Below are 16,849 nucleotides of genomic sequence, written 5' to 3' on the forward strand. Positions count from 1 at the left end.
GTGGAGCATATCATACGCAGAAACTGGATATAAGCGTCGGGCTCTGACCATGCCGCATCATATATTCCATGATAAAGCCTTCAGATGTTGTCCTGAGGAGCTGATGAACAAATCTTCAGTGTAGGAGTCAAATGCTGAAATCTCCTCAGCAAATTTGCACACCTACTGTGTGCCAGGTAAGTTCAAGTTCGCTATCAATGAACAAGACCAGTGGTGTCCCCTCCTCATGAAATTTGTCCCCACTGCTTCCACCTTCCCTCCATCAAGAAGCTTCCCAGGGTGACCTGGCCCATCCTGATCCTTCCAGTATTCCACAGTTTGATACACAGCAAGGGCTGGGAGCTACAGGGCTGGAGAGTTTAAACCTCTTCATTCCATGTTGATTGCACACACAGGTAGGGAGGGCCCACTGTGGGGGAGCCCGTCACTGGGCACTGTACACACCAGGAGGGGGGCGGGCATGGTCCCTGGCCCTGTGACCTTGGTGTCTTCTGAAGGACAAGCCCTTGTTGGGTGCCCACGTAACGCCCTACATTGAGGATCTCCATAAATACCTGAGTCATCCTCTGAGTGGGGGCAGTGACAGTGAAAAGGGGGTACACAGGGGGAGTAGGCCCCTGGGGGAACCACTAGGCGTGTCCTCCCCTCCGCCCTCCTCATAGGTCTTGCCTGGCTCAAGTCCTGGCCCAGCGTCCCGAGGACCCCACAGTGATAGAGGCTCTGAGCCTCACGTTCAAGGTTTCCTTTCATCTTCTCAAGAACCATGGGAGGCTTATGTTTGCCTGTTTGATAAATGAGAGCAGTTCAGGAGCACGCCCAAGGTCACAGGCTGTTCACAGGTGTCATTAAGGGTACGTTTGCCCATCTCCAGCGTTCCTGCTCCTAATTGTGCTCAGAATCTTGTCTGATTCTAAACCTGTCCAGACCTAGCCTCCCAGGTTGGCCATATCTCTAGCTTTCCCATGTTTTCCTTGCCTACCCTATTTACATAGCACTTCAAACAGCAGTTTGTAAGAATTCAAGCAGACCTTGTATGAAGTCCGTTCAGTAATGCACCACAGATGTCATAAGCACCTACTGAGCTTTCGTTGTCGATGATACATAATACACTTTTTAAAACAGCAAACTTGGAGATAAATGTTATCATCACAATTTGCGTAGAGGAATACGGAGACCCTGAGAAGTGAAGTCCTGTGCTGGAGGACTTGGAAATTCAGCCCTGGCTCCAGAAGCTTTGGGCTTCCCTCTTCTCTTCCCCCTACTCTCATTGGGGCGTCCGCATTTTCTTCGTTTTCTTCAAGTAACAGATTCAACCAAGGACTTCTAATGACAGTTGTAAGGAGTTTTAAGCCTAACGTTGCATGCAATGTGGTTGTCAGTCTTGGGTGAAGAAAAGCCACGTAGAGGTTGGGTCATGCAGAGCAAACCCACAAAGGCTCACGTTCCGCCCCCACCATTTACTGTCTGTGAAAAGAGCTCCTACGTGTAAATACTTAGCACAGTGCCTGGGAGTGTGAGTGTTTGATTTATCGGAGAGTTGGCAGCACAGCATCGGGAAAGCACCTGCCACACTTTGTGGCACATGTGGGCCCTCAGGTGGCAGTGGGAAGGGGTGTGTGTGAAACCAGAGATGGTGTTGGTGAACCGATTTGTGAAATGGAGAACTAGGCAGGATAGGGAAGGTGTGGCGAACCTTTGCGGGCAGAAATAATAGGAAATTCCATAAGGGGTGGGAGGATCCATTTCTGGGTCAGAAAATTGGGGGAGAGGGAGATTCTTGCTGAAGAGTGAGAGATGCCGCAGGAGCCCAGGGAAAGAGAAGAACAGGCACCCAGGTAAACGAGGTGAGCTCTGGTGGTCTGTTTCACAGCCTGGGATCTCTTCGTGATTAAAAAAAAAAAAAGAGAGAGTGTTTTTCTGTTGTGTAATGTCCTACCAAGAGAGGGGCCTTTGCATAAATAAAGACCCACCCAAGGAAAAGAAGCACTTAGGAATGGGCCTCTGAACTGGGCAGTGGGAACCCATGGCTTTCTCATCTCAGTGGATATAACCCTGAAAAGACACACAGGGCTTGCAACCTAGGACACTTCATAGGGGTTTTCAGTCCTGTCTTGCTTAGACGATGTTCTGTTTAAGTACCAGCATGTGCCTGTTGCTCCCCAGACACCCCTGAGAAAATTAAATGATTATCTGTGACGTACTCCCTGTGCTCACCTTTCTAGAATACAAGAGAACTCAGTTGCTCTGATGCGATCGTTGGAACAATTTGTTAAGACACTTTTAGAAGTGTCAGTGAAGGGGAAACAACCTACATTGACTCTCGTGGTGAAAATAGAAAAAGGAGTTGGGAGAGAGACAGAGAGAAAGTGACAACTTTAGGAGAAAACCAAAATCATAAGTTTTAATTCAGCAATTTCAAAAATAGCCATTGGAAGGCTGTCTATTTTCAATCGAGACAACTCCCTTCAGGGGGTGTTGAGAAGAATATCTGCAAAAGAGATCTTTTTTAAGTTCAGTCACTTGTAAGGGTTCGTCCTGGTCAGGGTTTGCTCAGATTCTCTCGCGTTCTTTTCTTTCTCTGGAATTCCATAGACAGTAATTAAGGACCGGAGGCCAGCGGGAGGTCAGGGAGCCTTCGTCAGTGAAAACAGGGATTGTTTGCCACGTACAACACTCCCTTTTTTCCTTGTGGTGAATAGGAGATTTGCTTAGAGCTGATGACTTATGCCTTTCTTACAAGTTATGCAGTTAGCAAGTAACTGGGGACTCAGTCAGCAAGCAGAGAGCCGCTAATTGAATCCAGTGCCCTCACTTTTTTTCCCGTCGGATCCTAAACTGTGCCGGTGGAGCCTGTCTGATCATGTAACTCCAAAGGAACCATGTTCCCGAAGTGCCTAATCGTCACTTGGAGATTATAGAGTTGACGGAACAGGAGTGAAGACGCTCTCCAAGTGGGGAGGGGGTGGGGGTTCCCATCGCGCTCAAAATTGCCCCTTAGGCCTGCTAAATGCCGAAACCGGTAAGTTCTCTGGGTCTGTTTAATGTGAAAGGAAAAATGTGCTTTCTGTCACTTCAAAGAAAAGCTCTTGGTTGCTTCTGGCTATGATGCTTCGCTCTTTTCTATTCAAATTCCTCAAGATTTGTCCTTCCCTTGTTTACTTTTCTACATTGTAACTCGGAGCCTTCTTTCCTAGCCTGCTCACCAAATAATAAGGCAGCATCGCTTTTGGAGGAGAAAAGTGAATGTTATTTTGACAATAAAGTGAGAATGCAAGGGATTGAGTGTACAGGGGTTGGGGCTCCGTTTTCAGTTGTGGAGGCTTTCGGGGCGGAGGACTTCACACAGCATTGCCGGTTGCTTTTCATGAACCTACAGCAATTGGTTTCCTTCTCTTAACTTTAAATTTAACGCGATTGACAAAGCAGACCTAGTAGAAAGTTGAGGCGTGTGTGTCTGCTACTCAGTGGGTTAATCAGGATTGGCTGTGTGAATTTCACAAGCGAATACATTTCCAATTTCAGAATACTTTTCAGAAATGCTTAAATATAGTGTTATGTGCTGGCTCTGGGGGAGACAGGCTGACTTAATGGCTGTTAATTGACACAGCATGTGGGATGTTTGGAGCTGGAGAAGCAAGCTCAATGTGTTTCTGCAAAAGGCTCAGCTGTACTCCTGTGCTCAGCATGGTCTCAAGCGGTCCCCAGAAGGATTCTCGTTACTCCTTGCAAGTTCAGTTTAACCTTCTTTATAAGCCCATGACTCCTGTGCCTGCACCAGTGTGCCACGCAGCTTTTGGAAAGCATTTGTTCTATTGCATCATAGTCACAAGAACTGTTTTTACAGGGTGCAGTGTCACTGACCTGCAGTGACAAGCTTACGTTGAACAGTGAGGGGACGCTTTTAGTTTGCTCCAGCGCACAAATGTTTGTATCTCCAGAGGCTATTGTGTTCCTTTTTTCTGAGCATTCTTAAGTGTAGCTGTGTTCTAAAAAGTTCTCCACGCTGGCTCCACGTCTTTCCTATTAGAACACTGCAGATGTGTCAAGGACCCACAGGTTCCAAAAGAAGCTGAGAAGGAAGGAGGCTCCACCCTCTTTTGCAAGCCAAACTGGCCCCATAGGTTCCTCATTCAGCACCCTGGCAGGCAGTGGTGCACTCTCTCTTTAAAGCACCTATATAGTTTTGTGTCTTGGCTTGGTCACTTTGTTATGGTTTAAAACTGTGGAGCCAGCCAGCTGTCTGCAATCTGATGTAATGTTGCCCTGGAAACCAGAAATGAAACACTTAAGCATTCACCACAGAATTACTACATACAGTATTAGCCAAAGTAATTAAAAGTTGAGCCATATGGGCTTTCTGGTGGAAAAATCTGCAGAGAGAGGCTGGAAATCAAATGTTTCTATTTACAATATTGTAAATCCACTTTTCCACATCCTTTGGTGGGATATATTAATTGCCTTTTTCTACTAAAGGTTTAGAGGTGGGGGTTTTATATAGATAAAACTGAGTTCCTACTTTCTCATTTAGAAGATGAACAAGTTAAAATTTTATTTTATTACTCTGACCTTGCGGCAGGACAAGGAGGAAGGGGAGAAGAGACCATCTCATATTTGAATGTGTATAAATAGATACTGTTTTTTTTTTCACGGTAGTTTATTTAAAATCTGTTTTATAATAGTTCTGAATTTATTTCTTGGAATCAATCATTCATTTTATATACAGTGCAGATTTCCTTCATCTTCTACAAAGTTCCTCCACGTAGGAAAATTTCTTAATTAAAAAATTTTTTTTCTTAATTCTCACACCCCCGTTTCTGGGGGTGTATTTTCTGAATGAAAGTGTATGTTATTTCTAGCATTTGGGAAGTGGCACATGCTTATTTAAAAGGAGAGATATGAAACAAAGAAGTTGTAATAAGCCTAAAGGAATTTAAGTTTAAAAGAAATGGGTGCCTTTTACAGAGTCTTTACGTTAAAACAGCTGGAGAGAATTTTTTTAAAGGCAAATATTTCACAACTCTTTTTCCTCTGGACTCAGAAGGAAGTGAGAAGTCAACACCTCTCTATCAATCAAAAGCATCTTGAGATACACTGTTCAACTGCAGTAACTTCTAGACTACTTAGCAGGAGATTTTTCTATTTATAAAAAGAAATAAATAAAATGCACATATATAGTGACTTTGGTTTTATTTCACATTTTTCTTCATATAAATTATGCTGCATCTGTCTTCTCTAGTGTCCAAAACATGATAATGCAAAGAAAGTTATTGGTTGCTATGATTTGTGAGTTGTCAGAGGCAAACACCTCCAAATTCTTCATTTTTTAAAATAAAAATTAAAATAACCTTAGTTCAAAGTTCTAAAGAGCTCCTGTTTCTCAAAAATAGATGGAACATGTGAAAGCAATTAAATAAGTACCTGGACTATGTTATTTTTCACCACAGTGAAGCTGGGCAGAGGAAATTAGGACTCGGGGGCTGGGGGGTGAAGTGGGGAGACTCATGGCCTTTCAATCTGTTGTCCTGGTTTAACTATTTTGATTTCTCCCGGAAAAGCTCCCTCTGATGGCTCGTTTCCTACATATGATTTGTGTCTTTGTGGACTCAAGATTTTTGTACTATTTCTTTCTATGTCCCATTTCTCTTTTTACTTCCCCCATCCCATACACGCACGCCCATGCAGACCACCACCACCACCACCCGCCACCCCCCAGCTAGGTATGAAGTATATACACATCAGTGATTTTCTTCCTCTAATGTACCTTCTGGTATTTTGACTGTAAACAACCCGTGCTCATTTCATTTTCACTTGACTTCAGAATTTTTTAATGTGAGTGTTATAGACATAATTCTAGGTTTGTCCCATTAGTATTTCCACAGACTTTCTATAATCTAATGTTGATTCTTCTATTAGAATTGCCTGGCTTTTGAGATTCATCAAGAAGGCAGAATGTTTTTTAAATGTTTGTGTGTAATTCCATGCACTGTGGTTTTGTTCAGATGCCGATTACCCAGAAAGAGAGGTAACCAAGTTCTCGTTGCTCTGGTTGACCACTCCAGCCGTTTCTTCGCACCTCAACAATTCAGTCAAGTAAAAACGAAATTCAAACTAGACTAAGTGTCCTTATAGAGTAGGAGCTATATTTATTATTTCATTCTAATTGTTTACATTTTGAATTTTAGACCAAATGCATTAAGCCTAATTATTGTCAGCATGATGTAGCCTCCTTCTGCCATTACCTGGGGTTCCGATTTCCATTCTTGATTATCAGGTAACCAGTAGTTAACTTTAATTCTGAAATGTGTATGCAACATTTCACTTAGAAATTTTAGAAAAATTGAACATAGACATTGATACACCTCATGGAAGGAAATACCCCTGTCTAGTGACTTCTCATTTGTGGGTTATGATACGTATTCTTTAGTGAGTGCATTTGCTTTTTTTAGTCATGCAGAGAAAAAGTGCAGCGGCTCCATGCTGGGAGCTCCAGTGGAAGGACAGAGGCGGGAAACTGAGTGGTATTTATCCCTTACCTAGAGCCAAAGTGCCTCGGAAATATTTATGGACTCACAATATGCACTGTTTTTATGCCTAATTCATTTACTCTCTACCTCGTTTCCTCTTGAACTGTTTGGTACTCACTCTTGCTTACACCTACCGATTTTATTGTCTATAAAGTTACGATGAATGAGTGCATGGCGGGGTGGGGGGGTGTATCCATATTGGACTCGTGCTCAGAGATGTAGTTTGTTTTGGGTTTTGAGTTGAGGCATTTCTCTGCCTACTCTGTCCGTGAACTAGGTTTGAGGAAATGGAGAGAAGGCTGTTGCCTGGATGAGCAGGATTAGCTGGCGCTGCTCCCCAGCGGCCTAGGGTGTGCCCGGCGGCTGCGCACTTCCGCCAGGCTCTGCTCCCCTGGGAATGCCTGAGCCCCAGGCCGTGCAGCAGCCTATTTCCGTGGAGACTTCTTTTGCGTTTTCACATTTTGAACAGATAAAACAGAGGAAGCTGCATATTGAATGTTGGCGCGGACTTGGAAGCGAAACCCTGATTTTGTTCACAAGGAAAGGATTGTTTTTTGCCTGGGTCACTGCTGCGGAGAGAATTTTTTTTCTCTCTCTCTGTAATGTTGGATACTTGAGGGAAAACAGCTGGGCTGAGCATACTTGAATCGCTGCAGAATGAAATGGGATGCTGGGGAATATGGACTGTGCTGTATGGCTGAAAAGGTCAGCTTTTTCCCTTGTCCCTCTTGGAGGAATGCAGGGGCTGTCCTAATGCTCGCCTTGTGAGCTCTTGGAAAGAGCTGAGAGAGGCGGAAGGGATGGCTGAGATGTGGCAGACGGTCCTAACAAGTGAGACAGAAGGCGACTTTTTTGCATCTCTTCCTTTTTCCTGCCCTGCTGTTTTTGATTTTCGGGGAGGACTGGAACAAGTCAACAGAATTTTAGTTTGGAGAAGTAGTTGGTGACCGCGTTTAAACAGCAAGTCCTGATGGGCCAGACAGATGAGAGCCTGGCCCAAACCACGGCAGTGAAACTGGAATTGCAGGGCCAGCCTTGGAGAGAGTACTGTGGAGTTCTCCTGAAAGAGGACCGGGAGGTAGCTGAAACGAATGCAACATATGCCCATCAAGGGCAAGCAAGGGTGTGTGCTGTGTTGCTTAGGACCTAACTCTGCACTCATTAGACCTTGAGATGGTAGGTGGAGTTTCATGAACCTGTTGGGCAAATTTGTTGGTTCCCCAAAGTTCAGCTGCAGAACTTCCAAATTTCAGACTGGCAGTGAGGGCAGGCTGCAATGGGCTGCATGAGCAAAACTCCGGGGCATGTTCTCTGATTAACTTTTCCTTTGTTTCTTTGCCAGTCAAGAGAACAATCGGATGATGAGACCGAGGAGTCCGTGAAGTTTAAGAGGTTACACAAGCTGGTAAACTCCACTCGCAGAGTGAGAAAGAAACTAATCAGGGTAGAAGACATGAAAAAGCCCAGCACTGAAGGTAAAAAAGCAAACTCCACCCTGCTTATTCCAATGTAAGCCATTTAGGGTCCGTTTATCTGTAATAGAAGAATATGATTTCACATGGAAAATGGATTGAGTCCTGGCGAAGCTGGCAGAAGGAGAACTGGGTCTGCATGTTAGCAGGGCAACCCTCAGCGTGTTATAGGATGAAGGATTCGGGGGCTTAGTAATTTACATAGTACAAAGATAGGAACTGGCCAGTATATGACAATGAAATCTTCTCAAGGTGTGGCATAGCTTGAATTTTGAGCTTATATCATTTTATATAAACTGTATTTTATAACTTCCTCTTCGTGTAAACCTCTGCCCCCAAAAGGACAGTGGTTCTTGCCCAGTGAATTTAGTGGAAATTTGATACACATCCATCGCAAACAAACATTTAACAATCAAGGCACTTAATATCCTTTTGGACCTCTGAGGGGTGATTTGTTCTTCTTGTAAACTGTCTCAAGTCTCAGTTCAATTGGGGCTTTAAGGACGTTTCGTCCTAAGTGAATCTTTGAGAGCTATATTGCTGGCTAAGCCACTTGTCGGAAGAAGCAATAATGTCAAAAGGGATAAGAGCTTGGATTTATTGGAATGAATAGTTAACCTTTGAAGTGTAATTATGACAGTTTAAATCACAACTGGATTTGTCTCCCTTTTTTGTTAGTAATGTGCATTTACAGCATCTTGTAAAATTCTTCCAAAAAGATAAAGTAAAAGAATAAGATTTCCTGTTTGGAAAATGATAAGTGAATTAGAAAAAATACTGGAAAGAACATATATATATATAGATATATATATATATATATACATACATACACACACACACACACATATACATATATATATACATATATACATACACATACAGACACACACCCCGAAAAGCATATTGTTAAAATTTCACATCTACATAATGAGGGATTTCAAATTTTTAACATAACATGTAGATTAAAAATTCTTGTTGTAGAGTCCTTTTTGTTGCACAGAAAATCAAGTCACGGAGGGAACGGGACTTGGCTTTATTTACACAGATGAAGGGTTCCTGTTTTTTATTTTCATTTGTTGTGATTATTTATCAGTTTAAATCCCCTAGAGGAATATTGAAGGTAAAGGGGGTTACTGTGGGAGAATGGAGGTTAAGGGGGGAAGGGGGGATGGAGGAGGAGAAAGAGAGAGAGAAAGATCTGCTTCACGAGCAATTTCATAAACTTAGAGTTGTGTTTAATTCCAGGGTTTCATTTGGGTGTCTTTTTATATGGGAATTCTATGTGCTTTGGGGTACAATGCTGATTTTACCTTTGGAAGCTTTAATATCTACCTGCCAGTTGTGGTTTTTACAATATAGACTATATAGCCTGCTTTACTCTCACCGTGGCAGCTCTTACTGAAATCACACATACAGTGTCAACTGGTATTGTTAACTAGAACCATATGGAATTGCCATCGTTGAACCTTGGGGGCACCACATTAGCATGAGTAAAATGTCATGCTCACTTGATCAAATTAAATCTGCAGTATCTCAACTGGATTGATGGGTCTTATCCATAAACGTGAAGTACTTAGTGAGGACTTAGTATTGGGTCTATCACCTCGTCACCTCCTTCCTACGTGATAGCCGGTGTGTGTTGGGGCACCTTTCCACTGGAATAACATTTGTAAAAACACCGAAATAGTCTACCTTGCATATTCATCTCAGAATAAATCAATTCAACCAACTCTGAGAGACATAGTCGAAAGAAAGGAAAAATACACCAAAAGTAATAGCTCTGGGGTAAAAGGTAATGACCACATGGATTTTTTATTTTGAACTTTAATTCATCTGAATATGAATTAGGTGTCTCAGCTGGATGATGGATTCAGGAAGCTGAGTCCCAGGTTACACCTCTGGTGTCTGATGGGTTGGAGAGCTGGGGTGCTGTTGACCAGGCCTATTGATATTGCCAGAAGAGGTCCCGGGTGTCTGTGCAGCTCAGGGCATCTGCTGTGGGTTTGGCCCGTATCACCCTGCTAGACTAGAACTCCTTTCAGCCCCTGCATAACAGAACTTTCTGAGGTTCCGCATTAGCAAAAGAACTGGTGCTTGGCTACTTTGGCCCCTCCTTCTGCAAAGCGGTAAAGATTCATACTCCCAATAACGTGTCCCCCTTGCCCCTGGACCTTCAAAGATGGGACCCTTGTGACTTCCTGTATGCCTGTGCCAATACTAAGTTGTCTGAATATTTATTGAGAGAATTCTGTGTGTGCCCTTGCCTAAACACTGTAGATTTTATGTTCCTTTTAATATGTCATCCTCAGCATAGCCATCAGAGGCAGGCAGGGACTAATACCATCCTCATTTCACAAATGAGGAGACTAAGACACCAAGAGGTGAAGCAGTGTACTGAAGTTTGCTGAGCCAGCCAGCACAAGACCCAGAATTAAGTCTGGGCAGCCTGACTCTAACACCCTGGCCCTCCACTCTGCTCCCGCGCCCTCCCTCACCCTGCAGCTTCGGGGGCTTGGAAAAGCCTGGAGAGTTAGAATCCTTCACCCAGTCTCACCCTTGTAATTGGAGTTCCAAGTCCTTATCTGGGGCATGGATGACTCTAGACAATATTAAATCGTAAGCCTCTCATCTGCTCATGTCTGTGTCTTTCCTGCAGCCAGTACCCTCTCGTCCTTTTCCCTCATTGTTCCAGCTTATCTGTAACCTGATAATGAATCATTCGCTCTTATACAGTGCTTTTCACCTCATAAAGTGCCTTTACATATCTCTTCATTTAATTTTATCCTCTCAATATCCTTGTAGTAGATGTGCCTAAGATAGGTAGACATTATTGTAGGTTAGGAAACAGAGACCTGGAGATTGAAGTAATTGCCCAAAGACATGGAGATGGTGAGCGGCAGAGCCAGGGCTAGAATCCAGGGCATAACTCTGTGTTCCTGGCATTAAGTCATCCGATAGCCTACCTCCCACCTCCTGTCAAAATCACCTTTCCTTCCCTATTCTGATCTCCACTGAATAGAATCGGTAAAGGTCAATACGTGAAGCAGAGCAGATCAAAAGACGATGGAGTGAGTGCATCCTGAATGTTATTCTCTCCGTAGGGTAGTTGTACATTCACGTCAGAGGAGAGTGGGAGAAGTAATGCTCTTAAACGGGAGGAATTGAGTCCAGGCTGGGATTTCAGGCCTTGGGTCGGGCGGACAGAAGAGCCTACGCCACGGGAGGCCTGCCCTCAGCACAGGCTGATTCGGCCACTTTGGAAATATTTGCCACACTTCCCTCCACACTCTTTACCCAGACGCTAACTTCTAGAACCAGAAAGTAGAGCTACATGTGTCGTGGATATGTGTGTACCAGCTGGTTCCAAACTCAAATGTGACATGGAAGTATTGGAATCTCTGATGACAACCCTAAGTCAGAGTCCAGAAAATGTCCAGACCCCCTGCTGAGCAACAGTTCCTTAAAATATTCAATCAACCCACCTGACTTTTCCCAAAGCCCCGTAGGACTGTGGGTAGATAAGGGCCTGTGCATGCCTTCGTGAACACCTGGGCTACGTGTAAAGCCACGATCTGAGATTGGACTGCTTTTCTAGAGAAGTCTACTGTTGGGCTGCCTCAACCACCAGGCTGTGCCTCTTGACTTGGCTCCATCACTTCTTTCTTCCTGGAAGTGGGGAGTAGACTGTATCTAGAAGAGGTGGCTTCCATTTTGACTTCCAGCAACAGAGGGACCATTGGTCTCTATGCCTTATCAGTCACATGTCCTGAGGAAAGAGCAGGAAACTTTCATGATGGTCACACACTGCCCCTGGTGTGATAGGCAAATATTCCTGTCAGAACCCTAGACCCTAATTTTAAACTCTCCTGAAAGATCCAGGAATAGTTCTGGAGGGACTATATTTGTGCTGCCAATTGTGGAGACCTTTGGACTGGACGTAGTCTTCACTCTCCCCCATCTCCTTAACTTCAAAGTCAACCTTGAGTTGTATTTGGTAGCAGTCATTCTGTTTTCCTTATATTGGTAACTGTAATTCCCACTAATTGGAAAAGTAAGGAACTTTTGGAATTTTAAAGGACTGCTACCAATCTTCTCATCTTTTCCCCTCTCTGAAGTGAGCAGTCCTTTCCCTTTATCTCTGACATTTAACTACATGCTGGCACCCTTGTCCCAGCTGGTATATTTAGTGCCATTCCTCCGTTCCAGGAAACTTTGTATTTTTTCCTTTTGACAATTCAGCTGGTGGAAAGCCACTGGTGCTCAAAAGTTTCCTTATAATTAAAGGGACACAGCCAGATAGGGTCAACTACACCCACAATTTGACCTACTTTTTTTTCTCACATCTGTTCACATCACACAAGCAGAAAAGAACTCAGTTTTTCTGCCAGCCAGTCCAAACCTTCCCACTGGGCTCCAGAGGGCTTGGTGCCATACCGGGCTCCAGCAAAGATTTCAAGAGCTAGAATCCTTGAGACCCAGTGGAACACTTGATGGGGCTGCTTGCGTGTCCAGGCCCTTAAATGCCCCTACTGCTCCTAGCAGGGCTTGAGTTGACGAGAAAGTCTGGCTGGAATCCCCCAATTCCCTCACTTTTTGTGTTTGGGACCATTTGTCAGTCGCATTTGTCAGTTGCATTTGCCAAGTACAGCCCTTCCTGTACCTGTTTGCGTTTGTGTTTCTAAACGCAAACTCCCATAGTGATTTCATTGCTTAAATGGCATATGTACTCTAAGTATAAAAATGGCATCACACTCTAAGTATAAAAAGCCAAGCAGACTCAACAGGGAGGGCCTTTTAGAAGGGGAGAGATTCTGATTCCTAGCTTCTGAGGCTTGCACTTACAAACTGGGGTGGGTCATTATCTTTAATAAATGATAAGGAAGATTGTGGTAATGAATGACTGTGTTAGGTTTTCCAAATGGCATTTTTAATAGGTCTGTTAAGGTGTTTGGTCTACCAAGATATTTAAAGGAGAAAAAAACACATCCGAAAGCTTCTAACGTTCAGTTTGTGTGAGACCCTACATTTGCAGAGTTTGGTTGTTTTCTTTTCGGATACATTTACTTAAGTGGGAGCCAGGTTTATGAAGAGGATAAGTGATATGGGCAGGGGGATCACTGAGGTTTGTGCATGGACTAGTTTATGTTTTGCTGAGTCGGGGGGGGGGAGTTGTAAAGAAATATCTGTGAGAGAATGCAAAGGAATGTTTACAGGAGGCGCTGACCATGTCTGTTGATTCCTCTCCAGGCGGGGAGGAGCCTGTGTTTGAGAATTCCCCGGTCCTGGATGAAAGGGCCGCCCTTTACTCTGGAGTGCACAAGAAGCCTTTTTTCTTTGACGGCTCTCCTGAAAAACCACCAGAAGATGATTCAGACTCTCTCACCACTTCTCCATCATCTAGCAGCCTGGATACCTGGGGAGCTGGCCGGAAATTGGTCAAAACCTTCAGCAAAGGAGAGGGTCGAGGCCTCATTAAGCCTCCCAAGAAGATGGGGACATTTTTCTCCTATCCAGAAGAAGAAAAGGCCCAGAAGGTTTCTCGCTCCCTCACGGAGGGGGAGATGAAGAAAGGTCTCGGGTCCCTGAGCCACGGGGTAAGTACAGATGGTGTTTGCTTCTATGACAACCCCCGTCGCAGGCACCACCTTCTAGTGTCCCTGGAGGAGGTTCAGAGTGTCCGGAAGCAAATCCGCTTGAAGAAGACGGATACTAATTATTCATGTTCCAGAGCTTTTCTCTGCCAGCGTCCCTCCAGAAAAGGAGTTAACAGCATGACCTGTGACCTGCAGCTGCTTCGGCAAAGGCCCAAAGGGGGAGGGAGCTGCGGCGTCCCCAGCAGGAGGGTGCGCGGGCGCCCCTCGGTCAGCGAGTTCAATATCACCTACGTGGTGGAGCGGAGCCTGTACAGCCACCTGAACTTGACCCAGCTAGTGCGTCCTGCCTCAGACAGGACCCTGAGCAAGGCTGAGAAACAGGACCTGAGGAGGTGTTTGCTGGAGGAGGATGAGGAGGCAAAGAGGAAGTGGGCCGCCACAGTCGACCGCTGTACTAAAAGGGTTCTCTTGAGAATCCACCAGAAGTCCGTGAGTCACAAAGAGGGTCACCAGGATGGCCTTGTCATTTCTGTGATGTGCAGTCAAGCATTATGGCCTTTCCCCTGTGGAGCCTGCCATCCTCCCCTCTCTCCTACTCATAACTTCATGCCTGGAGGGTCCAGTCCACCATCATCTCAGCTTTCTAACCCTACTTTCATTTGGTGATGGCTTCTCCTTTTCCATTTGTCCTCTAGCCAGTTGAAGCTGCGCTATTTTTCATTAAAACTAAACATTGACGCTGATCCAGAGGGCTTGCAGCGAGCGGGGTGGGGTTTGGCCTCCCTCTAGGAGTGGCTGTCTTGATTCCCAGCCACCACGTCACTTGACCTCAAAGAAGCTGATTGAAAACAGGATATTTTGCCTCTAAAAGAGATGCTTATTCTGTTAGTTAATTAAAACAATAGGAACTAGCTCACGGAAAGATTGCCATCATCACGGTCACCAATTTGGTGATTTGAAAACACTGTGTAAGGTACGTTTCTTTTGTTAGTAGAGGCAAATGGGAAAAAAAAAATTATATCTAAAGGGGAAATAATTAGAGCTTTTCTTTTACTTAAGTCTAGTTAATGTACTTATCTTCTTAATCAAAGAGACCACTATCTAAAAATGTCCTCCACGGCTCTGTAGATTCTTATATACATAGCAAGGAATAAGGTGCTTACTTTCAAATACTAAAATGTTTTTCACTTGTATTACTGAATTTTTAGAGACTGTAAAATTTATTTTCAGGGCATGACTTATTATAAACTTGAGAATGTAGGTATTTTGCCCCTGGAATTCCCACCCAACTTTTAGTTTGCACAATAGCCCATATAAAATGGTGCAGAGAGAGCAGTTGCTGTGGGTTTCCTGGCCTGTTGTCCCCTGGTGCCCTGGTTAATCCACTCGGGGGACTGTGGCCGTGTCCCCTTTTAAAGATCTGAAGGAATAGACTACTTTAATCTCTTGTAGGGTCTTTTCCAGGCTTCCTCCACACTCATGAACAAGATTTTCTTCCCCAGATGATTACTGTAATTTAACTTCCGTCAAGTTCTGCTTTTGTGGAAATGGAGACTGATTGGCCAGTGCCATCATTAAGATGACGTTTTCTGTTCTAAAAGGATCCTTAGGTCTGTCCGTAGCTCTTAGGTTTTCCAAATATTCCCACAAGTATTGATTTTCTTGCTAAATCTAATTTTTCATCTTTTCACATTCATATCAGTCTTGCAGCACTTTCAATACTATTAATAATAACTTTTCTTCTGCTTCTTTCAACATCATGGCGATAATTTAGGGTGGTTTTGTTTTTGTTGTAAAATAACAATTCTTTCTCTCACTCATTCAGTTCTTACCCACAAATCTTTCGTAAAATACTTGTGGCTAACCAATCTTGGTGTAAATTGCTTTTTTCCCTTTAGAAGTAGTCTGCTCAGGCTATCTGTCTCTGTGCATTTTGACATGACCTTGATAGAACAGATCCACCTCTTCTGTTCATTGATGACTGAGCTCAATGAGTTTCAATCATGTAATACTGATAATTTTTCCATACTGAGCTCCTTGAACTGTTCATGTGACCCTCATATTGTTTATTACCAGGTTAACGATATTACTTTACCAAGATTTTCTTCCAGAAGATTATTTCTAAGATTTGTGCCAATTAACATTGTGGGCCCATGATTAATTCTTCATTGACACTTAGCATGGACATCTGGGCACGTCCCCCTGTCCCCCCTTTAAAAGTGGCACCATGTAATCTCTATTTCAAGTGTCAGCCCGAGACTGAATATTTTTAAGGTACTATGAGCTTGGGGCTGGACAGTGTTAATGCTTGTTGAAGTACGTATTCAGTGCTAAATTAGAAATTTGCATGTACTTTTTATTGTAAGTCTAGTTGTGCAATCAGGAAAACAACTTAATTATTCAGAGAATGTAAGGGTAAATAAGTGTTTAACAACAGAAAGAGCTTTTTTTGTCTTTAATGGATTAAGACAATTTTTTTGCTTGGCTTACTTAAAAAGCTTTTTCCATTCTCTTTGTCATATGTCCCCTTCATTTTATCCAAAAGTGCACAGTTTCCTGTAATCTTCAACCTTTATCTTTTTCCTCTTTCAAAAGAATGCCATATTTGCTTGATGAAACCTCAGGGAAATGATAATGCTTTGTATTCACTGCAAATGGTCACTTGTCTTGCTTTTTATTTGGTCATTGAATTTTTGTTTGGTGGGACAGCCATGCATGACATTTTGGAATTTTGTCCTTTTTTAAAATTCAACCTCCCCCTCCCTTAAAAAAACCCCCAACAAACATGTTTTCAACTGCATGACCATTGCATTGACTGGCTTCCCTCATCCATAAGCGTCTGTGTAAAACATTCTTATAATTATCTACACAGGAGAGCTATGAACTTAGAAAACCTCATTTAGGCTTCATATAGGTAGATCCCCAAAGCCAAAGATTGGTTCACTTTCTTTACCTGTTCTCTCTGCGATGTCTTTTTTTCTGTTGAAGGAATGGTGCTTCATGAACTATTTGATATTACTGAAAAAGTTAGAGATTAGTTCAAGCAATGTTCATTGTTACATTCTTTGCTCTTTCTACATTAAGAAGAATCAGTTCCAGGTACCTTAGCATATCACTTGGAGAGGTTTTAGTTGGTAGTTAAAATAACCAGTCCACTCTTTAAGCTTTTAGGAATAAATGCATACGGCAGGTACACAAAGACATGAATGAGCTTCTAATTTATTACAGTTATAGTTTCCACATAAATTCTTTGTCAGTT

At 43.4% G+C, this 16,849-nt stretch overlaps 1 protein-coding gene across 9 annotated transcripts in view; it reads left to right on the forward strand.

The window, feature by feature from the left end:
- SASH1 (SAM and SH3 domain containing 1) overlaps nucleotides 1–16,849 on the forward strand; it is a 230,628-nt gene that overhangs the window by 187,625 nt on the left and 26,154 nt on the right. For 7 of the 9 annotated variants that reach the window (XM_033097474.1, XM_033097496.1, XM_033097470.1 and 4 more), the window contains 2 exons: nucleotides 7,867–7,999; nucleotides 13,244–13,590. In XM_033097474.1, the coding sequence (XP_032953365.1) occupies nucleotides 7,867–7,999; nucleotides 13,244–13,590 (480 nt within the window). Of the gene's footprint in view, nucleotides 1–2,657; nucleotides 3,020–6,960; nucleotides 7,701–7,866; nucleotides 8,000–13,243; nucleotides 13,591–16,849 lie in introns of those variants that run through there. The other 2 variants (XM_033097512.1, XM_033097522.1) reach the window with 2 other exon arrangements.

Source organism: Rhinolophus ferrumequinum, chromosome 3 (assembly GCF_004115265.2).
Source record: "Rhinolophus ferrumequinum isolate MPI-CBG mRhiFer1 chromosome 3, mRhiFer1_v1.p, whole genome shotgun sequence".
Lineage (NCBI taxonomy): Eukaryota > Metazoa > Chordata > Mammalia > Chiroptera > Rhinolophidae > Rhinolophus > Rhinolophus ferrumequinum.